At 37.2% G+C, this 24520-nt stretch overlaps 1 protein-coding gene across 1 annotated transcript in view; it reads right to left on the bottom strand.

Annotated features, from left to right (window-relative positions):
- vsnl1a (visinin-like 1a) overlaps positions 1-24227 on the bottom strand; it is a 29126-nt gene extending 4899 nt beyond the window's left edge. The window contains exons 1-2 of the mRNA XM_079889507.1: positions 23939-24227; positions 18416-18582 (exon numbers count right to left, since the gene is read on the bottom strand). Of these exons, the coding sequence (XP_079745633.1) occupies positions 18416-18582; positions 23939-24176 (405 nt within the window). The 5' untranslated portion in view covers positions 24177-24227. The remainder of the gene's footprint in view (positions 1-18415; positions 18583-23938) is intronic.
- Between the last annotated feature and the right edge of the window lie 293 nt (positions 24228-24520).

Raw genomic sequence — 24520 nt, 5'->3', positions numbered from 1 at the left:
TAGCACTATGTATGCAGGAGATCTTAGTGGTAGGTGGGTGAGTGTATGTGTACAGTATGTGTGTTAACATCAACACCCAGCGCAGTGCCTGCCTCATTGCAGAAGAGGGCTGCAATGCGGAAGTGAGCTGTGCAGTCGGTACAAGAGCAGCACATAGCTTCTCTTTGAAGAAGGGCATCATTCCCCTTCTAATATTGTTACCCTCTCAGTGACTGAGGGCAAAAATTACATTCACGCGTTCCCAATGCAGTCCCAGCCAAAGCACTATTTGTCACCTACAGTGCCCAAAACACCACTGATTTGCAATCTAATGAGCAACAGGGGGAGATAAAGGGTTTTCATGCTGGCGCCAAGATGAAGACACTCATATAAAGTGAAGATTTATAGGCACCACTGACAACAAATATATGATGTTTTCTAACCCGAAAGGGAAATGCAAATACATTAAGGTCTTTTTTGAGCAAATGCAATAGCTGAGAATTGCAAGTGTATCACTCCATATTTGAGAAGCCAGTGTAAATGTTTTTAAATGTTACCTAACCTCACATTTGAGTTATTTGCCTGCTAAATGTTAAACGATGGAATCACTGGAGTGTGATGGCAGGGCTGAACTAAGCTAATAATAAATTCTGAGCACTTAGGAACAGATGCCATGCTCAAAGACTGGGAAATGAGATTCTCATAGTTTGCACCAAATGGGAGAAAAGAGTGTGTGATTGTGTACCAAATGTGCCCGCAACAGCAAAACTTGAAATTGCCTATATTGTGGGGAGCAGCCAATGGTCCTCATGAGGCTTAATAAATACACAAAATAATGTCTTTAAAATATAAATAATAATTTTTTTAATAAAAAACACTGACCCAAATATTTAAGCACTGACAAAAATAGTTAAGTAAACTATTTTATCTTTATCTACCTTATCTACCCTATCTATCTTTAACGGTTACTTTACTATCTACGGTGTAGAACCCAAAATATTTCCAGACACTACTTTTTAGATGAGTTGGGGTCGTAATTGTCCGCTCAGGCTGGCCGTTCTGTGCGTTATCTCCAATTTTCAAAACAGGGTGGCTATTATTCGCTTGATTTGGTCATGGGCCTACGCTGCAATACGTTTAGAGCGCCCGCTACTGGATGAGATGGCAAACAATAAAATAAAAAACAAACAGTCTAATCATAGACTGTAAAAAATGCGCTACACATGGCACTTTAAAAACCGAATAGTTTATTTATAGTTCGATTACGGATATTTCACGTCATGTTCGAATGCATATTCGAATATCGAACAAAAAGTGACAGCCCTAATACACTTTGCACTGCACATATACATGAACACAAGACACCAACACACAAACCGCAGTGGTCTTTGATTACATCAGAAAGAAAGAAATATCAAGTGATCCAACACAGCGTCACACTGTGATAATGCAGCATGCTCACATATATCAAAGAGTTTACAGAGTCAAACTCCTCCAGAAAGCAGAAGGCCTCTGGGAAAGTACAGGTCTGGTCATAAGCCCCTGCCAGACTGGCACTGGGTGGAGAAGAGAGAGCTGAGACAGGAAGTAATGCACACTGTGATGTACCCTGCACACATGCAAAATGATTCTCTCATGGGGCTGGCCCTTCTGCTCCATATGGCCTTGCCCTTCACCAAAGTAGAGGAGAGCAAAAGAAAACAAACAAAGTGCAAGTCATGAAGAACTGGAGAGCTGCTGCTGGGCTGCGCGACCCCCTACATACGTTTTTCCGTGCGAATCTGGCAGGTTATGAAATGTTTTGTTATGTAAAAGAGAGTTTTTTTTAATAACTATCTAGGGCAAGGCTGTGTGAAATTCTCGAATTTCACATCACATTAATATTCTTCTTTTCACTTTGTTTTGGATCCAAGCACAATCCGAATGTAGAAATAGATCTCCACATGTATATAAGATCTGTCAGGGGATGTGTCGTTATCACATGAGCATGCCACCTGATCAGGTTCCAAGTATCTGTTATTCTCTGATGAGTACATAAAGGAGATTAAATGCCATCTTCAAGACAATGCAGAATAATATACCAGCTTAACAATTCTAACAATTCTGCCATCATTTACTCGCTCTAATATTTATAAGGCTGTATTATTTTATTTCTCCTGTGAAACAAAAGGAAATTTTCAACAGGCTGTCCGATCAGGGTTTTTTTTCCATATAAGGAAAGTGGATGGTATTCTAGTTGCCAAGTTGCAAAATGGACCATAAAAGAAAAGAAAAATACAATTTGTGTGTAATATGCACGTACTATTTAAAAGTTTGAAGACTTTTTTTTGTAAGAAATTTATATTTTAATTCAGCAAGGGTGCTTTAAGTTGATAAAAAGTGTCAGTAAAGAAGGTTATAATGTTAAATATTTTTTTTTATTTAAACTCAAATAATCCAAAAATAAATTAAGCAGCTCAGCCGTTTGACCATTTGTATTGTTAATATTAGGAAATGTTCCTTGAGCACCAGATTAAAATATTAAAATGATTTCCGAAGAATCATGTGATTCTGAAGACTAGACTAATAGCTGGTAAAAATTCAGCTTTGCACAGGAGTTACATTGCACATTACATTACATTGTAAAATATATGAATAAGTTATTTTAAATTGTGATATTTCACAATTTTTACTGTATTTTTGATCACATAAATGCTGCCTTGGTGAGCATAGGAGACCTCTTTCAAAAACATTAGAAAATCTTACCAACCCAAACATAGGAACGTTAGCGAACACTTTGAGCATGACAGTATTAATATCCATCTACTTTTGCTGTCCAGAACATAGCAGCTCAGAAATGTTCCTAACATCTCCTTCTGTGTTTCACAGAAGAAATAATTAATTATGGGGTTAGAATGACATGAGGAGTAATTGATGATCAAATCTTCATATTTGGGAGAACTATCCCTTTAATGTATGGATACATATGCATAATTTAAAACTCTCAAGGACCTTTTTATAATAATAACAACTGTGAGACCATTTGTATCCAGGAGAATAAACTTTCAAAACTGCAGAGGAGAAGGGTGTCTTAGTGGTTAAAGATCTGGGCTGGTAACTAAAACATTGTGGGTTTGAAATGATTCATTAGCTACCACCACTGTATCCATAAGTCAAGTCAAGTCAAGTCTATACATTACAGATTGTTTCAAAGCAGCTTTACAGCGATAACAGGAAAATGATGCATTTCGGCAGTTGTTCAGCTGAAGTCAGTTCAGTGTTGATTCAGTTCCGTTGTAAAGATTATGAATTATCAAAAGAGTTAATTTATCTATTAAGCAGTTCTGCAAAAAATGACAGTTCTCAGTGTCAAGGTACAGTCAGATCAATAATATTGTTGAATATTAAGTGTCCCCAACTAAGCAAGTCCTGAGTAAGACAATTAACCCCAAACTTCTCAAGGTTGACTGTCTTTGTAGAAAAGAAATTGTGTTAGTCGCTTTGGATAAATGGATCTGCTAACTAAATAAATGCAAATGAGTGAGAAGGTGAGAAAGACTCCTGGTGAGAATACAAGGGTGAGAGAGACAGCCTGCCTTTACACAGCTGTTGAATTAAACTGATGAAGGGTGTGAGGCGAACTGCACGACCACAGAAACCCCTGCAGAGTCCAGCCACTAAAAGCCTGTGTAATCAGAGCACAAACTGATGCCAACCTTAGCCACGTCTGAGACAGTCTACACCATCCCTGTCACGCTGCTCCTAATGCAGGCCATTTAACGGTGCGAAAGTCATGGATATTTCCTCGAGGGGCAGCATATCAGAGTACCTGAACCTATTAAATGTGCACAGCGGAATTTAATGCCTGAACATCCAGGATGGTGAAAACAACAGTGGAATGAATGAAGCATTATTCACCATGTTTCTTTTGTCTAATAAACTTCATTTGACAGATGCTTTTATAAAACATTCAGGAGTTTTTCATTTTTTTCATTTTTAAAACAGTAATAATTCAATATTGTTATCAAAATCTGTTTAAACTTTTTGACTAATCTAAAGAAATCCCATAAAGATTATATTCAATGATATTGAATTAGTCTTTTTAGCTATATTTTTATTGTATAATTACTGTATAATTATATATACTATATATATATATATATATATATATATATATATATATATATATATATATATATATATATATATATACACACACAAATAGATATACATAGTTTTTTTTCTTTAGATGAATTTTTTTTATATACAAAATTGTATACATTTTTTAAACATAATTGTATCAATTTTATTATCTGCCATTTATTGATTGTTAGTCATAAAAATAAAAATAAAACAATTGACGACTTATCGGTATTGGCCATTTTCTTCTATTTTAATATCTTTGACTAATCAACCTCACTAACTGACTACTTCAACCATCATGACTCTTCTCTTGACTTTATCAGTGTGTTCCCCGTGAGCGTGGCATTGCTACACAGTTGAGTTACAGGACCAAAAGACAGCACTACAGGGTATAAATGTTCTCGGCAAGAAATACAGATTCAGATTCTCATACTTGCCATCAGACATGCACAAAAAGCACATTCCTACATCATCTAAGTCACCGTGCCAGCTGCCATCACTGTCATCACACATATAAACCTCCACAGTAAGCGAAGGAGAGACAGCTGTTGAGGGCTCAGCGTGCAGTTCAAATGAAGTGGCCTCTACAGCAGGTCTGACCTCAGTGGTGATAATACTAACTGGGTGGATGGTAATGCCTCTGCTGGAAGACTGCCATATCTCTCAACAAAACACACATACAGTACATACAGTACCTAAACACAGGTCAACATAATCAGACGCCTACTATAAGAAACAGCTGTAAGATAGTGGCAGCACTCATTTTGAGTACGTTATGATAATCAATGAGTTCTTCTATTTATTTAAACTGATTAATTCTTCATCAGAATTCATTTTATAGATACCTGCAATGTGCACTGTCTCAAACCCTATACTAGTGACTATCCTGAGATGGTCACTATAAGTCAGTTATAAGAGCCCTATAAAAAGGAATTATAGACGCTGGTAAAGCATCTACTATATTATAATGAAATATTGATGATATGCTGCTTGTAAAAATTGTATTTAATAAGAATGCTAATCTAATTTTGAAATGCCTTTTTTCCAAGCGGTGTAATTAAGGCATCTACCAGCAGGGGGTAACAGTGCCATGATAACCACCAAAACTTAACCCTTTAAATACAAAAAACAGTATGGGCCAGATTTACTAACAGCTTGCGCCAGCGCAAACTCTTTTGGCATAAAAAAACTACTGTCAGGATTTACCAAGACACGCAGTGGAAAATAGTGCTAAAAATAGTGCTAAAAATGCGTAGACAGGGTTGTTTTTGCGGCTGAACTTATTGCATATGCATTTGTAGGAGTTTCCTAGCCTGGAAAAAAAAAGCCAGACAACTTCCGGCAAATTTAGATTTGTTCTGAAAGTAGTCTGGCAAAGAGCTCATTCAAGCCCATTTCTAATCCGTCGAAATCGCGGCACCAATCAGAAACGCAGGGGCGGGCTTTACACAATGACGATCGCTCTGATTGGTTTTAGGTCTATCCAATTGCGCCCAGAGGCATTTGAGCGACGTCCGTTGGTGACGCCCCTTTGGAAATTAGTTATTAATGAAGCTTTGCCAGACCATAACTCAGTTACTACTGAGAATGGTCTGGTTTTAACCAGGCTAGGAGTTTCCCTTTCAAACGCAAAATTTATGGGAGGACAGTATTTGACTGAATCACGCAAGGTGATTGACTAAGGTTTGCGCTCGTCAATTTACTGGTATTTGCGACATTATTTACCGCCCAAAAAAGCATGTTTTAAACCAGACGCTAATTTATGCTGCTTTTCTTAGTGGATTTTTTTTATTTTGCGCTCTCACGCTAATTTGCCCTGTTTAGTAAATCTGGCCCTAATGTTAGTATTATTCATTTATACTATTATTGTCATGTTTCAGTTCATGTTTGGACTTTCTGTTTGTATCTTTTATAAGTTCCTGTGTTCATTTGTTCTGTTTCCCGCCACTCCTTTGTTTCTACGGTTACTGTCATTATGAGTTCATTTGTCCCAGCTGTGTCTGATTAATTATCTCGTTTCTGTTTGCTATTTAGGATGCACCCTTGCTTTGTCCAGTCTCCGTTTCCTTAAAGGGATAGTTTGGCCAAAAATTATATTTAACCCATGATTTACTCACCCTCAAGCCGTTCGAGATGCATATGTCAATCATTTTTCAGACGAACACATTTTCAGTTATTTTAGAAAATGTCTTAGATCTTTCAGTGGTTATAATGTGAAGTTATGGAACGAAAGCCTTCTGAGGGTAATCCGTGTGGTTTTGTCGTAAAAATATACATATTTAAAACTTTATAAATGAAAATATCTTGCTTCCGGCAACGGTCGACGCGTGTTCCCGGCAGATGGATGCCGACGAAGGACGTAGCGTTTGATTTAGCTATACTTCGTTCTACGTCATGACACTTCCTACGCTACGTCCTACGTCATACGTCGGCATCCATCTCCCGTGAACGCGCGTCGACCGTTGCCGGAAGCAAGATATTTTAATTTATAAAGTTTTAAATATGTATATTTTTACGACAAAACCACACGGATTACCCTCAGAAGGCCTTCGTTTATCCCCCTGGAGCCGGATGGAATACTTTTGTGAAGGATGCATGCACATTTTGGGACTTGAAGGAGTGGACCCCATAACTTGACATTATAACCACTGAAAGATCTAAGACATTTTCTAAAATAACTGAAAATGTGTTCGTCTGAAAAAAGATTGACATATGCATCTCGAACGGCTTGAGGGTGAGTAAATCATGGGTTAAATATCATTTTTGGCCGAACTATCCCTTTAATGTGTGTTTTCCCTGCCGTTGGCTTGTTCCAGAGAGTTATTATGAAAGTTTGAGTTTGCATCTTTAATCGGAGTCTTCAGTCTGTGCCTGAGATAACCACACTGTGACAATTATATTATTATTGATTAAGCTTTTATTTTTGTTCAGTTTTATGTGCTTTTGTCATTTTTATTATTTTAGTCATTTTAGCACTTAAACTTATTTTATTTCAGTTAGTTGTCAAGGTAAAATTCTTAATTTTCATTTAAGTTTTTCATGTTTAGGTTTTTCATATAATACTCATATCTGCTTTTTCAATCAACAAAAACATTTGTTAATAGTTTTAGTTAACAATATTAACAGAGGTTTGTTGGCATTGTGTTGTCAGTATGACCTAGTCTTTACAGGTGAAGTATGTCATTTCTGTGCAAATAAAGGTACTGCAAAAATAATGCTTTTCAAATACACATCTACTACCTCCTGTCGAATTGTCCCGCCTGTCTTGGGTTGAATTGACTGGTAGTCCAAACTCACGTCATTGTCACTTGTCATGTCATCACGTCGTTGGTTGATATGTCAGGACGTAACGTTTTGAAAGCACCACAGTGTTTTCTTCAGGACAAAGTCAGCTTAAGAATGGCTTATTTATTGTTGTCAGTAATTACACAAATGAAATAGAAAAAAAAATCATAAAACATTACTGTGATAACAGCACACTAAAAACAGCATGCTGTCAGCACACTAAAATACTCTAAGTTTTGTCTCTAAATTTATCCTTTTTCAAGTATCATCACTGAAAATATGAAAGAACTAAAACAAAAACTAACAGAAAATAACACACTTATCCTTTTAAGATTAAAAATTATCCACTTTGTCTCAAAATATTTTACTTCACAACATAAAAATGTACCAAGAAAATGAATTGCACATCACTGGTTCTCATCCACTCCTCTATACGAGAACATTTTAAAAGCCTTTTTCTTCCTTTACAAAGTGCTTCTCTTCAAGCGCATGAATCATGAATAAACAATGTCCTATAATTTATGCAACCTTGCCTTTCCTCCCAACATACACAAGTTACTTCATGACAGGCCAAGGAAAGCGTTCAGAAGGTGAATGCCACAACGACATGATGTCATCCTCCTGTGGAGAAAATCAGTGAAATTAAAGAACTCTCTGATTCAGCAAAAGACAGTGAAACTAGCATGATAATGAGCATCGCTAAGCTCAGATATGCATTATGTAAACTGATGCATGGTGGCATGTTGTTCTGGGCTTTTGCACTTGAGTTGGAGCTATAAAAAACAAAACAAATTCAAGTTCTTCAGATCAACTGTATACCTATTGAATTGCTAATCACTAGCCTAGGAATGTTTGAGTAGTAATGACATGCTTTGCCAATAAATGTCTAATTAGCCATTTCCAGGAAATAATGCACATAAGTTACATAGGGATATTTCATGCAAATTATCAAATAAACAGTTTGCATTTCTCCTAAAAGGACTTATCTTTTTTTTTTCTTTGCAGTCTATAAAGTTTTCCATTTGGTTCTCAAAGCAATGTTTGAATTGCCAGAGGAGGTTGCAATGTCATGTCATGCCATCTCATATTACAGATCTGGATTTTCTCAGTTTGTTGCAGCTGCACTGTAATGCTTGATGTGATTAGTGTGCTTGATGTGTGCAAGTGGTGCAACTATGAGAATTGCATTGTCAATGGCCAAAAGATCCACTGTCAACTCCAAAGAAACAATATAGAGTTGCCTGAACGACTAGTCGACTATTTAGTCTTAAGGAAGCCCTGAATAATTAGGCTGGCAGTTAGAGAGAGTACAATGAATCGTTCTAATATGCTGATTTGGTGCTCAAGAAACATTTCTTATTATTATCAATCTTTAAAACAGCTGTGCTGTGCTCGGATACTTATTTTATAGGCTTCTTCGATGAATAGATCAAAAGAACAGCATTTATTTGAAATAGAAATTTTGTAACATTATACAGTGTCAATTTTGATCAATTTAAGGTGTCCTTGCTGAAAAATGTCACTGATTGTCCCCTAACTTTTTTTTTTATAGTATTAAGAGTACAGAAATAAAATGCACCAAATGACAAAACAGTTGTAGAAAAAAAATTTCGCCTCAGCGGTTTTGCTTTACTTTCAGGATGCAAAAGATTCAAAAACACAACAAATTCCATCATTATCAGTGAGTTTTGCAAGCTACAACATTTGATTATATACATTAGCTGCTTGCTGTAGCCAGTCCAAACTAACCTCTCAGTCTAATACATTCTTCCCATTTGTATGATACAGTGTATCAAACCGGCTAAAGATAGCTCTTAGGCCTCTGAAGTGCAATGCATTTCAACAAGATAATAAGGTCTCAAAGGAGCAGGACTAGGTTAAGGTAAAGTCCTAAGAAGGAGGGTTAGCGCCACAAACAGAGCTGACTTCCCTAACACGGGTCATGGATAATCACCCTCCCCTCTGCACTACTGATTGAATTATATGGGCAATGTGCCCAAGGGATAATTGAGCTTGGCTATCACAACCCTTCCATTACTACAACAGCCCCCAATAGCATTATGTAAACACTTTTTATTCCTAACCGTTCACTTCGAATCAGATTCTGAATAGGAAGAAAAAACAAACCATTTATTTATTTTCAATAAGGATGCAGTGCCGCAGCAATGCAATTTCCTTAATTTTCTGCAAATGACAGATTTGCTGACATTTCAGAGAACTGCTTTTCTTTTCAGTGCAATCAAACTTCATTTAAAACTGAGGACTCGATTAGGTTGGCATTTGTAATGAGAGTTGAATCAATGGCCCACATAGCCCATAACAGTTGGGCTTTAGTGAACATTCACAAATAAAATCAAGAAAACAATCAAGCAAATTCATACTGCTAATACTATTTGAGTTGTTGCTTCCTTACATTGTGTTGACTATTTATTAGGGGTGTAACAATAGTGCCATGATTCGGTTCAATACACGATATTAATCTCACGTTACTTTAAACCAAGCCAAAATAGAATCAAAGACATATGATAAACAGTTAACAAAAAGTACCATTCATTAAAATGCTAAATTTGGTACTACATCAGGAATGGACTTGAATAGGTTTGGCTCCTTCTCCCCTAAGCACAGAACAATGGTGACGCCAGAACAGAAATAATTAATAAATTAATAATTTCCTTAGCTAAAAATACAGAATAATGTTAGACAAATATGCATGAACATATATTTAAAAAAAAGTTTTAAATACTTTATATTATTTAAAAATCGATTTTATTTTTAAATTATTTATAATAATTAACAAATATGGAAGCTCAAATGTGTGAGCTTCTGGGTTTATCATTTGACGTGCCACTACCATATCTGATGCAAAATTTGAACTTTAAACTTTCATTTTTAGTGAACTATACATGATACATATTGTCACTATATTTTTTTGTATTGTGATATATTGAGTCAATATTCTGTTGCACACCTATATTTATTTAACTCTGCTCTTTCATTTGCCCTTTACAGAGTGGTTGCAGTGGAGTGGTTAATGGTCTGGGCTGGTAATCCAAAGGTTGTACGTTCTGACCCCAGTGGGAGTGACCTTTGAACTGGAGAGAGCCACTGTGCCCCTAAGCAAGGCACTTAACCCCAGGTGAATATGTCGGATAAAATAAAATAGGAATCATGCAGATTATCAGGGTGGTACAAGCCCCCTTCAAGGGTCCGGCTAATCAAAAGCCCTCCTCTGAATGATGTATAACGCATACCCGTCCCGATTGACCATAAATCACAGGCAAGCACAGTTCTCTGCTGGCGGGAGACCTTGAGGTGACATTGGGAAGTGAAACACCGGGCTGCTGTAGTGACCCAGAGCTAATCAAGAGACCCATCAGAGTATTTTCCACCCAGCCCTCGCACGTCACAGGAAGTCACATGGGGCAAGGCTGCGGTACACACAAACACATATGCTAGCCTTTCAGTTCCTCCAATAGATACAATGTGTGTTTGTTTGTCCCAGCTCCCATTCCCCAAAGATAAAATACAATTAAATTAAATTAAATTAAATACCCATAATAGGTCATAAATTAGATTTTTTATATAGTACACCTCAGGCTGCACACTGAAAATGATTGACACAACACAACCAAACTAGAACACTCCCAAATGAAGCTGTTTACACTGTGGAGCCATCAAAACATTGTTGGTTTTAGCATCCTGACATCCAAATCCAGTGTTAGCTTCTTTCCTGTCTCCGGAGATACCTTCATCTGATGGATTTTTGAAGGCAGCATGGATCCTTCGCCGCCTTCGATATCTCACAATCCTGTGCTTCCCATTCTGTAACTAAAAAAAAAAGATGCCGTCTGAAAGTTGCGATTGGTGGTCAGTTTGTGTGTAAATGTATGTTTTTAACCAATGTTTTCCACTTCTGATGTCATTTCTAGCGAGAAATTACTATTGAAATAATGGAATATTTGCTTAGTTATCACTTAAGCTTGTTCTGTTTTGCTGTAGTGTCGATAATTACACCGTTACGCTGCCTCAGAAGTCTGTCCAAAATCTTGAGGAACCTTTGTGTGTAGACGATAGGGCAGTGAGGCAACAAGTCAGTTGCCTAAGTTTTCGGACGCAGCCAATGAGTCAAGAGCATCACTTTCTTGATATTGAATTAAGTACACTGTCATTATCTAAAATAAAGCTAAACCAATCCACTAATATTAAAGCTTATGATTGCTTTTTCATGTGTGAGTCATGCACTGCTTTGTGAGACTAACAAATATTCGTTTGATAGTGTAATTCCAAAACACTTAAATAGTTTTCAAAAAGGCATTATTATGATTATTATCATTATTAAATGCATAAATGTGAATAAATGCAAATGAACTGATAGACTGAATGAAATGTCTTATCAAAAACAAGGATTTCTGATTCTAGAAATATTAAAAATGGAATTTTATACTAAAAGGCTTGTTATCTCTGATAGGCAGGTCATCTTACAAGATCAGTGGATGGGGAATAAGATGGCGTCCTATTGATCGCAGGGAGGCAATTTGTCTCCTTCACAAAGACAACCTTGTGTGACACCAAGATCCTCCATCTTCTCCACAAAGCTATCATTAGACAAAATGGATACTTCAATAAATCCAGAAAACGTAGGTCATTCATTACTGCATCTCGACACAAGGGACGATTCAACCCGTCTGCTACTGTACTTAAACACACATGAACTGCTGTTCAGCCTCACCTGCCAAATCTCAACTGTGACATATAGGATCCTTTTGGATGGTTTCAATTTGTTTCTGTATGCAATCTGATTTTTGAAGCAAAAACAATGAATCAGTCCACATGATGCATGATGCCATGATAAAAAAAATCAAAATTTCCTCTTGGTTCTGGTGTGTTAGCCTCGATCTCATGAATGAATTATCTGTACTCAGTATGTGTCTATATTTGACAGATAATCTAATTAATCACAAGAAGGAATGGAAAATTCCCATGACACAGTTAAAGTAACATCCTATTTAAAGTGATGTCTTCATTGTGTTATAAATTAAACTCTAGAAACTCCTGAAGCCTGCTTTGATCTTTCTGGTCTCTTACATATAAAACAACTGCAAAGAAAAACAGGTTCAGACAGCCTATGCATGTTTTTCATGCTCAGCATGGGAAAATGAAAGTGTATAAGATCATTCACTAATTTTAGAAAATCTGCTGGTAGTGACTACAACTGGAGTCAACTTCAATGATGTGTCTGCTTGTCTCAGACGGTGTTTGTTTTCATGTGTTCGATCTATGGAAAGGGACAATGACAGACAACCATAAAGCAACTTAAAAATCCCCATAAAATGTCATAACGAGCAGTTTTGTTGTTGTTAAACTAATTACAATTAATTTTAAGTAATAATTGTTATCATTCTAAAATTAATTATAATAATAATTAAAATGAATTTAAAGGGGACATATCATGCTAAATCCACTTTTTTAGCCCTTAAATGCATTTTGTTGTATATTTGGAGTGTTTAGAAGTACAGAAAAGTTTAAATTATTCTCTTCAGGTGCTTCGTTGATATCTTTATATTCTGTTTTGGCCTTATTTTTCAACCTGTTCCGATTTTTCTGTTATCTATGACGTTTTGTGAACTATTACGTCACAGTATTTGCAGCGGAACTGGCAAATAAGGACATTGACTTCCAGTCCAACACTTCGAGCAATATGCCATTTTTATTTCTCGCTGCAATTTTGTAGTCCAAGCTAAAAGATGCAGAAGTTACGAGAGGGTAAGTTAAAATGTTCGGTTGTTGGATGTAGTAACCCACACGCTTCATTACACCGTCTAATGTAGATGAACTGCCGCGCTTGTGACAGGGCGCATGTTTAACAGAAAGAACGAGCAGAGAGAGAGACCCGGTCGCGCGCACGCACTCTCTCTCTCTTCGGAGCCAGGCGAAAGTGTAAACAAGACACTGTCTTGCTCTCTCTCCCTCGCACATATTAATCAAAATAAATCGACACGGTGGTAAAAGGTCGGAAGACCAAAGTTTCATGTGTAAATACAGTAACACACCATTGCGATACATCCATATGAAGACGTTGTTCTGCAGGTTCGTCGTCTTCATTTTCATCTCGCTCCGGCTCCGACTCTGGCTCGAACATGTAAGGCTGGCTGGACAAGTCTTCCGTTGTTGACATTTTGTTAATAACGTGTGAATAAAAAGTTTCTGTGCCGCTAGATAATCGTATCTCTGCTATCAAACATACAAAAATGGCCGAACGGGGTGGAGTTGAACTAGGGGTGGGCGATATCTCGATATTTACGATATATCGAGATATTTTTTAAACTCGATATGGATTTTGACATATCGTATATATCGATATATTGTTTATATTTAATTCTGATTTCGACACTTTGCTTGTTTGCCTTCTCTGTGCTGTGCTCGCCCCCGCCCTCCTCCGCCTCCTTGCTTTTGTTCCCCCTCCCCTCGCGTGTTGTCTCATTCAACCAAGTCCCCCGAGTCCGGTCAGGCACATGCACATCAATCTTTCCCCGCCCAGCGAGTGCTTGAAGTGCGTCAGAAACAGCGCGCGCGCAATCAGATGTTGTTGGTAATTTTTTGCGTCGCCTCTCGCCGCATTGCTTTTGTTTGAGGGTGCTTAACACACTCACACTTAACATGCTCCCCTGTAGAAACGGGCCTGGCAGCTCGCGCCAGGTCTAGACACGGTGAAAGTTTCCTGATTGTGGCGGATGGCCGAATTTTCATGACACATTATAAATTAGCATTAGCCTACCTATTCTGCTATAGATACAGTGCCAAAAAGAAGAGAAGAGGATAAAGGTGGATAAAGACAGAGGTAAAGTGATGTAATGAATGAACAGTTTATCTAATTGCATAGTAGTAAGATACTGTAATTTAATGGCAGTTATTTTAACCTTTAACTTTATGCTAGCAGTTGTTCTGAGTTCTCCAGAGGCCCCAGACAGTGTGATTTTGTAACAGTCATGTCACTTTTTTTTTAAATTAATGTTTTACTCTACAGTTGTGCAGTTTTTGGGGGATATATGGCATATATATATATTATATATATATATTTATTTCTTCCTTTATTTTACAGTTAAATTATTATTTTTGTATACAGGGATTTTTTTTTTTTTTTTTAAATGTCGCAGAAACACTTTGTTCCTACATGAACTGCCTACCTATTTGCACTTCAATAAAAAAAGACTTTGTGGTATTTGGCATATTTGTTTTTGCAGTAGTTTTTGGGGGGTTATTTTTCCTGTAAAGATATCGAGATATATATCGTATATCGAGATATAGCAAAATATATCGAGATATATTTTTTGCTCCATATCGCCCAGCCCTAAGTTGAACCGAGTGTCACCTCTGCATCCTGGAGAGGGGGCGGGGTATGAAGTGTCTCAATTGTATTTAAAGAGACCGCACCAAAACGAGTTGCTCTCAGACGCACATCAGAAAAGGGGCCTGTGGAGCTATAATAATGAGGAATTCAGACCCAAGCATTGCAGTTCCGCTTTATATAGACTACAAATGTATGATTTATATGTAAAAAGGAACGATTTAAAAGCATGATATGTCTCCTTTAAATAAATCAATAAATTCGACCCACTTCCTTTAAGAAGAAAAAAATCTGGGAACACTTTACAATAAGGTACCATTGGTTAATGCAACAATCTTTGTTACTGTTAGCTAATAGAAAATACAACTGTTCACTGTTAGTTCATGGTCCATTAAAAATGAAATGTACATATTAACTATTAACTGTGCTTTAGAAGTATTTTTCATTGTTAGTTCATGTTAACTATTGTTAACAAATGGAACCTTATTGTAAAGTGTTATCTTTACACTAACAAAAAAAAAGATGAACACATTCATGTGATGAAAAAACCTTCACATTTTCATCCATCAAATAAAAGAAAGAAATCTTCATGTTTGCCCAGTATTTAACGTTAAGATGTCTAGCCACATTATTGTTTATGCCTGCCACACCAGGGCCGCAAACCAGACGTCATCCTGTCATTCCACATTCATGTGCTGTGAGATCAGATCTAGGCCGATGTTCGATCCACCACAGCCCTCCGTTTGGCCACACAATTGAGGTCTGAGCTGTCTGCTTAGGGTGATGTAACAAACTGGTGTCAAAAAGGAGCACGTTGGAATCCTCTGGTAAAGCTAATGTCCCTTGCGCCCCCATCCCCCATCTATTCAAAAGATTTACCGTCAAATTTTTGGTATCCAACCAACCACCACATCACTGTGTATCTCATCTTTTCAACTGCCAATTAGATCTGAACACGCGCCATTTCAAGTGCTTCATTTAGCACAAAACAAACCTAAAGTCCATTACACTGCACCTCATCACTGTTGTCATAGTATTAACATCTGAAACCGCAGCAAACAATCAAACCCCAGGAAACAAAGGGATCACTACTGACACCATGTACAGCCATCACCTCTGGATACTATTGGCAGATTAATCACAGAGGCGTTGCACAGCGTTTAGCCGCAAGGTTAATAATTTCCCATGTACTGTAGTTAGTGTGGCACTAGTATGAAAAGATATCCACAGAGGTATTGAGTAAAATGCTATAAATAGAAATGGGAGCTTTGCCGCATATTGTCTCTTTAAATAGTCAGCCAGCCATTTTCCTGACTCCATGTTCATTCCATTATTTAGGTTGTTACACTTAAGGAATAATGTACAAACCCAGTAGAACTGTGCAGTCAACCGATAAACCCTGAAGCAAGTTGGAGGGGTCTTATAATCACCCTTAAATTGAATAATGACTGGCTGACTCACTATCCCATTATTTCATAGGTACTTACTGAATAAGTAAATATATGGATATGAAATAATGATGTGTTAACATGAAAATATTTATAATTATAAATACATAAATTATCTATAATTATCATACAATCTCTGAAATCAAAATAGGTCTACTGCATCTAAATTATAATTATTAAATTATAATAAAAACAGTTATTTTAAATTGTACAAATATTTTTACTCTATTAATCTTACAGACCCCAAACTTTTTAATGTGTATTTTTTAGTGTATATATTATTATTATTTGCAATTGAGCTTCCTCTCATTCAGCTCTTTGTGTCTCATACTGGTTCTTCCTTCTTACCACTCAATACAACTATTGTCCAATCAGAATTAAGTACTCCAGAGAGTCTTATAACACAAAAGGCACAGTGATAAAGTTTGTTTAGTAGATGTTCATATATTGTGTCACTCCTATATCGGGACAACCTTTGATGCTTGTTTTACCAGCAACTGGCGGGTGGTTTTCTATACTTTCACCCGTAGCAATAGATATGACCACATAATTTTATTCCAGTTCATAATCAGTCCTGCAAGTCTATTTGTTTAGGCTGCACTACTTAGCAATAGTTGGACTTACGCAATCTACTCCATCTAACCCCAAAGAATATTAAAAACTGTATCAAATGTCTGCAGATAACAGAGTGAGTTCAGAGAATGGTTCGTTTTTCCGTAGGACTGATCTCATCCCCAGTCTAGTCTGGCAACAATTTTATTATTGAAAAAGCATGAATCATTGAAAAAAGATGCTAAATTTAGCAACCATATGGCTTCCACAAAATTAGAACAAAAGAAAATGCCAGCAACCTCCTAAGCTTGGTCTACACATAGCATACTCATTTCTGGACATATATTATTGGCTCTATACCATATCGAGGAGCTCAGATTATTGCCTCTACATCTATAGAAAAATTATATTAGTACAGAGAGAGAAAATTTAAATACCTTAAACCTAATGAGTGGTAAGGAAAAACTCTTGTCAGAAAGTAGTATTCATTCTAAATAAAATATCTGAAAACATTCGCCTAGCACGCACAGTTATAGGTTCATGCTGATAATTTTATGTACATATATATATATCATGTTATTGTTCTTTATCTTAATTGAATTGATGGTAATACAGTACAGAAATTTAATGATTAAAAAATTCTGATGAAAGAAGTCTCTTATGCTCAAGAAACATTTCTTATTATCATCAATGTTGAAAACAGCTGTGCTGCTTAATATTTTTGTGATACTTTTGTCAGGATTTTTTTGGTGAGTGGAAATTGCAAAAGAACAGCAATTATTTGAAATAAAAAGATTTTTGTATTATTTATAAGCTCTTTTCTTCATGGGGACCAAAAAATGGCCCCACAAGGACAAGGATTTCGGATATGCCATCTTTGTGGGTACATTGTGCCCCATAACTTAGGGTATACCTGAACCTACCACACACACACACACACACACACACACACACAATCACTCAGTCCGCAGGAACTCAGCGCCCTGCTAAAGCGAGGTCATCCATTTCCTCTCCCTCGGATTTTAATAAAACTCTCTTATTGATATCCTTTTGCGGAAAACCGCTATCCCTGATCACTAAAAGGCTTGGCCTACAGCAGGTTTCCATTCTTTCTTTTCATTTCAAACCAATTCAAAGCATTGTGGTTTCTGAGCAGAGCCGTGAGACCTGTGGTTATTTACTCTGGTTGTTAGTAGATGATGTAAATGATCTTGCATAATGTCTTTACATAATTCATATTCATATTCATATTAAGCAGCAGGGAGTGTCATGTTATAATTGGAGTAGCAAGGTTGTACAGTAGGTAAACTCAGCAGACATTGTGTTATGTGCAGCAAAACGTTTCCTTGAAAAAGAGTCAAAACTAAAACTACTGAAATATAACCTCATAAATCTAAATGACTAAACTACTAAAACATGCCACAACAATAACTATTTGTGCTTGACACGCCATAAAGAAGCCAGCCATATGAATAGCCAGCTAGCATAGCCCAGGAGATCTGAATTGAGTTTGGTGCCAGTTATACATCAGACTATCCAACTGAATGACTCAGAGGGCTCTTCCACTCGCTTGTAAATCACATGGCGAATCTGATGCACTTCTCAATGACTCTACAGTCTGGAGTAAGACCAACAAAAAGCCGGCACATAGAGAAATGTATCACAGAGCAACTAGGGTCTCTACCTTAACATACAGCTGCTGGAACTCATCCAGGTTGAGTCGGCCAGTTGGGCAATCCTTCAGGAAGCCTTTGTACCACTGTTTGAGTTCGTGTTCATTAAATTCTGTGTTCTTCACCAGGTCTTCCATTACCTCAGGGGTCAGCTTGCTGTTCTGTTTCCCCATGGCGTCTGCAATGAACAGAAAAATAAAACAGCTGTGATCTCACTTTGTGCTGTAATTAATTTTAACTGCATAAGCCATTTACGTCCCTCACATATACTACCGTTCAAAATGTTGGGATTGGTAAAATGAAAGAAGTCTCTTAAGCTCATCAAGGCTGCATTTATTTCATCAAATAAAACAGTAATACTGTTAGATACTTTTATAATGTTTTCTAATTTAATATATTTTATAATGTAACTTATTCCTGTTATGGCAAAGCTGCATTTTCAGTGTCACATGATCCTTCAGAAATCATTCTAATATGCTGATTTGGTGCTCATGAAACATTTCTTCTTATTATCAATGTTGAAAACAGTTGTGCTGCTTAATATTTTGGTGTAGTACAGTGGTACTGTACTTCAGGATTCTGTGATGAATATATATTGGAAAATAACAGCATTTATTTGAAATAGAAAGACAGAATTTTTAAAACCTTACAAAATTCAGAAAAAAAATCACATTCATAATCCCCTATTAAAATCTAACCTAAAAGGCACGTTTTATAGAATGGAACATAAAATTGTTTAAATAAGTGCCAGCTCAAGGAGGTGGCCTTTTCTAGAGGAGTCTGGATCATCCCAAGGTTTTTTCTTCATTTCAAACATATGGGGTCTTTCCTTGCCATTGTTGCCTTTGGCTTGCTCACTGGGGTAAAGCACAATTCATTTAAAAAACTGCTTTGGAACAATATATATAAGTACAAACTAGGGCGGCACGGTGGCTCACTGGGTCACAGCAAGAAGGTCCCCGGTTCAAGCCCTGGCTGAGACAGGAGTCCTTTCTGCGTGGGTTTCCTCCGGGTGCTCTGGTTGGATTGGACATGCCAAAATTGCCGTAGGTGTGAATGCATGTGTGTGAATCCAAAGCCATGTAATGGGGAGAGTTGGGGAAAGACCTGGAAACCTACCCCGGAAAACACATTGCCAAGAAAATTCATGGTCTCTCGCGTTTGGCATGGAATAGAGTCGGATACGGCTGGAATGGTAGATGAGAGCGACTATACAAATTGAATGGGATATTAAGTCATTTTGCTAAGCGCACACACACTAATATACTAAATGTACATGGGTGGAAATACTCATTTCATAATTAATATCATGGCTAAAATAAGACTAAGCAAGCCGTGCAGTTGAATAAATATGATGGCTTGAGTGATTCATTGTGGATTATATAATTTCATGCTGGCTGAATATATTTAAAGTAGGCTTAGATCAATGGGACAAACACACTCTGACCAAACGTCTGAGACCACCAGTGAAAATGCTTGTTACAGATTTTTTTCCTTGAAAGATCTTGTCAAAACATGGTGATGACGTCCCATAATTTGAAGGTGTTCATACTCTAAACAAATTAGGGAAAGTGAGAAAGAACCTAGAAAACGTTCCAGAATAGACTGTGTCAGTGCATAATATCACACTAAGGATGAGTGCATCTAAAATGTGACCGAGAGAAATCCCGGTCACACTTTAGATTAGGGTCAAAATCTCACTGTTAACTAATTAACTACAACTTTTGCCATAATATAATACAATAATTACTGCTTATTAATAGTTAGTAAGGTTGTTGTTCAGTTTAGGTAATGGGCAGGATTAAGGAATGTATAATATGGTCATGCAGAATAAGGCATTAATATGTGCTTTATAAGTTCTAATAAACAGCTAATATCCTAGTAATATGCATAAGCAACTAAATATTGAGAATTGGACCCTAAACTAAAGTGTTACCGAAATCCTTTATTTCAGCTTATAATTATAATTTTTACAAATTTGACTGTGCCTTTATGTATAGTGTTTTATTCTGCCCACATTTGCTTGTAAGAGCAGCCCGTAGCCCTTTTCACCCTAGATGGCTAGATGTGTGCGTAACTGTCAGGGAAATGAGATAATTAAACAAAGCATCAATCGCATAATTACCAAAAGGTCATCACTTCCTAAGCTTCAATGTGACATTTACGTTTTAATTTTTTTTTGCAAATCTAAAAAGCCGATTCCTTCTGCTACATTAATATTGGATACGACGAAAACACAGAGAGGAGACGGAGATAGAAAGAAGCAGGGCAGCAGTGCTGTGGATGAAATTCTGAGTAATTCTGACGCTTTTTAATTTGTTCACCACTACTAAATCATAGAGATGAGCTCTCATCACACTCATCGAGGCTCACGTCAATACTAGATGAGAACATTGCACTTCAAAGTTCATTAAAATTAATTTTCAGTCTGAGACTGACAAACGAGCAGCGATGCTGACGATAATGGGCGCTAATTTAGTTTCCCACACAACAGCATTTTATTTTCAAGCAAATGGCTGAGTAAAGGACATAAATCTTGATTGTTCTCTAAAGACATGGACGTAGAAAATACTACAAAACTACATTTTATCCATGGTGAAAATGAGGCCCCCATGCAACCCATGCACAGCATCAGATTGTGAGTCGTGAGCTTTTAATGGCAGGAGCGTAACCCTCCCTGATCTGCAGAGTGCATTGGAAGCCCTGTTTCCTTGGGGAATACCATTCTTAATGAGGGATCCACCCATGAGAAAAAGCAAAGCATAGCAGATTCAAGAGTGCTAAAAACAGCTGCATCAAAACTGACTATGAATCAGCGATAATGCATCGTCGTATCGCTCGTTCCCTCTTTGTGAGTGTGATTTATGATTTCAAACTAATTAGATGATCAGCATCGTTCCTAATTGAATCCTCCTCGAGATGATCCCATCATTGTCAAAGATTTACATGATTTCTGTCAAGCCGCAAAATTGAAGGTTCAAAGGATCCAGTAATTGGTCAATAGGAATGGCAAAAAAAACGTTTGTTCTCCTCAATTCAAAGATTTACAATATTTCTGCCAATTTCGTATGGAATATCTTGCTTGCAAATGAAAATGCAATCATCATTTACTCACCCTGATGTCATGTGAACACCATATGACTTTCTTCTGTAATTTCAGTCGCACATAAATCTATCATTTGGGTTTGTCCTTTTTGGAGTTTTTACAGCCCCTGGTCACCACAACTCTGTCATCATTTACTCACCCTCATGTCGTTCCAACCCTATAACTTTCTCTCTTTGCTGTGGAACATTTAAGACAATATTTTGTGTGTTTTTTGTCCATACAATGGAACTGTTTGATTACTAACATTCTTTTAAATATCTTCTACACCAAAGAAAGAAAGTGATACAGGTCTGGAACAACATGAGGGTGACTAAATGAACATTCATTCATGGGTGAAGTGAACTATCCTTTAAATTTAGACACCCACCAGTCAAAGCTGTCCAAATTTGAGGTTACTTCCCATAAACTCTCCAGAGGGGTGTTTCCATGTGGCACAATGATCAAAAATAGCTAGAGAAATTGCAAATGCAGTAATAATTTCCAATTCCTACTGTTAAATCGTTTTATGAGCGCTCTAACGAATGTTTTATGAGCATGCATGAGAATCTTTTGTCTTCAGGGTTGTAGAAATTGTCCTTGTGCAGTGTCAAAACTAAGACTCGTTTCAGTTCCAGAAGCTTTAAAGACCTATTTTTAACTTTTAGCATTTAATTTGCCCAGTATAAATGATAAGATCATACAAAAATGAGATATTGCTACTTGTTGCATCATTCTATGTGAATTAAAAAAGGGAAGTGTAAGTCTAAACAATAAGGTCCATCTGTACAAGAAGCACTGATCTACCTACTGATGCTGTCGAAAAGAATTGGTCACTGCAGGCTATAAAAGGAACCGAAGAGCCTGTCTATCTACAAAGCAATAGTCCACTCCATTTTCCATTTAGGCTGCATCAGTGCTATTTCTGCTGCAACAGGAGACCAGAGAGAATACTCTGTCCCCTGTGACTATAACGCACAGGTTGAATCAATCTTTTTAAATGATTTTGCCTTTTTACGTGACACTGCTGTAATGCAGATAGATTAAACTGATCTTTGGAGTACACACGGACTAGCAGTGGTGTATTCAAAGTAGTAGCAACGAGGTAGAACACTGATTGCTATGTTGAGCTCATCTTATGTTTGTACCACAGAAAAGGCTGTTTTATGAATGATCAACACAACGATGCTGTGTTATGTTGTACAAGCATTCGTGTCACCTAAGAACTGACTAGCAGGCATTATGATGACTATGCAAACTGAGCCCTGTCCAGAGATCAAAAGGCGTTTTAAACCCTGAGTCGACTCATCACAACAGTGTTCACATCCACACAAGCCTGACAGATTATGTCACATGTGAATTTAGCTAGCCAAGTGATTTGGCACATCCAGCTTATTTGGAAAGACACATTATATAACAAGTATTTACTTTATTTCATTATTTCACAGCATCACCTTGAGGCTGTAAGATTGTCGGTAGCCGATTATAGGAAATGCATGCTTAAAATGTCACTGTGCTTTTATCGGCCATGTACATTATAGCTGCATTGATCCTGCAGTGTATAAGAAACTGTATTAGTAGCGAGGAAAGTTTTTTATTTATTTTTTATTTTTTTATCTGATGTATAAAAAAAGCAACAACACAGTATTATGATATCCCCCAAGTCCAAAAATTCTAAAGTAATCTTGTTGGAATTTCATTATCATAATTTGGAATCAAATCTAAGTCATGTCAATGGGAATCCATCATAACAAAACAAAAACTAGATATTGTTGAACAAATAGCCTAGTATAGGACAAGTATAGGACAAGTATGATTACCAAAAGGATAAACTCCCCCATATGACATCAAACATTTATTTAAAATTCATTTTCAGAATTTTAATGCTTGGTTGGCTTTGGGGTTTTCTTTAACTGTCCAGAAGAAAAATGTTATGCAATACAGGCAGAGTTCTGATGATAATCTGTCAAAATGCATGCAAAACAAATGATATTCACCAACCTGTGCAGACAAATACATTTCTCACCGAGCCCTAGTATGACAGTGTAGCTATGACACACAGCTGTCTCAGACATGTACACCTGGGGCCATTGTCAACCAGTGTCCATTTTATTTGACATAGCAAGCTCACATTTTTTACCTCAACTTTACTACTGTGTCATCTGGATCCCCTTTAGTTATTTTAACTCATGGTATTTGTAAAATCAACAGACACTAATGCATATACATTTTGCTATAGCCTATAACATATAAGAAAGTGGTTTACCAGGAGTTATGCAAAAGTGTTCTGAAATATCTTAATCATGCACATTACATCCTCTGTGATGAATCAATGCATTGCAATGCTGCAGATAGCCTTAATGAGCCACCTCAACAATCGTCACGTCAATCCATAACGACTTTCTAAAGGTTGCTTATTCCGGCGAAAACACATAGTCATAGATGGGCTTACCGAAAAGGAGAGCCAAAGAAGGTCTGACGATTCCTGCTTCGGGCGACTGTAAAAGGTAAACGCGATGGAAGTGCTCACTAATCTGCTGACAGCTGCGGTGAGGTTTCTTTGGGGTGAAAGGAGAGGCGCAACGATTACTGCAGCGAGGACAGTCCACGCGCAGCGCTCGAGGTGATGTGACGCTACGCTTCAGAGATACAATAGAGCCCAGAGTCAGCCAGCGTCGGTCTGTGTTCATCACCACACCAACCCATCTCGTGTTTTGTCCACTGCTCTGTGGTGTGTGTGTGTGTGTGTGTGTGTGTGTGTGTGTGTGGTGTAAATTCTGACCGAACTCGAATAGAACATTGAAAATGGCATTAGCAAGTTAGTAAATGTCAAAGTCTTCGACATCCACACATTCCTTGTGGTTTATATTTAGCATGTGTTAATTATGCTATGTGTGACTAATGGCTTTCAGTGGGGTCCTTTTTTAAAAATGATGATCACAAGAATACACAAATGTCAACTAGACCAATTCGTATTAGGCCAATAAGCATGTGAATTGTAAATGTAAAGGCGCGGTCACATTTGCTAAATTTC

The sequence above is a fragment of the Squalius cephalus genome (assembly GCF_949319135.1).
Source record: "Squalius cephalus genome assembly, chromosome: 12".
In the NCBI taxonomy this organism is placed as follows: Eukaryota; Metazoa; Chordata; class Actinopteri; order Cypriniformes; family Leuciscidae; genus Squalius; species Squalius cephalus.
This window is presented reverse-complemented; position numbering and strand designations above follow the sequence as displayed.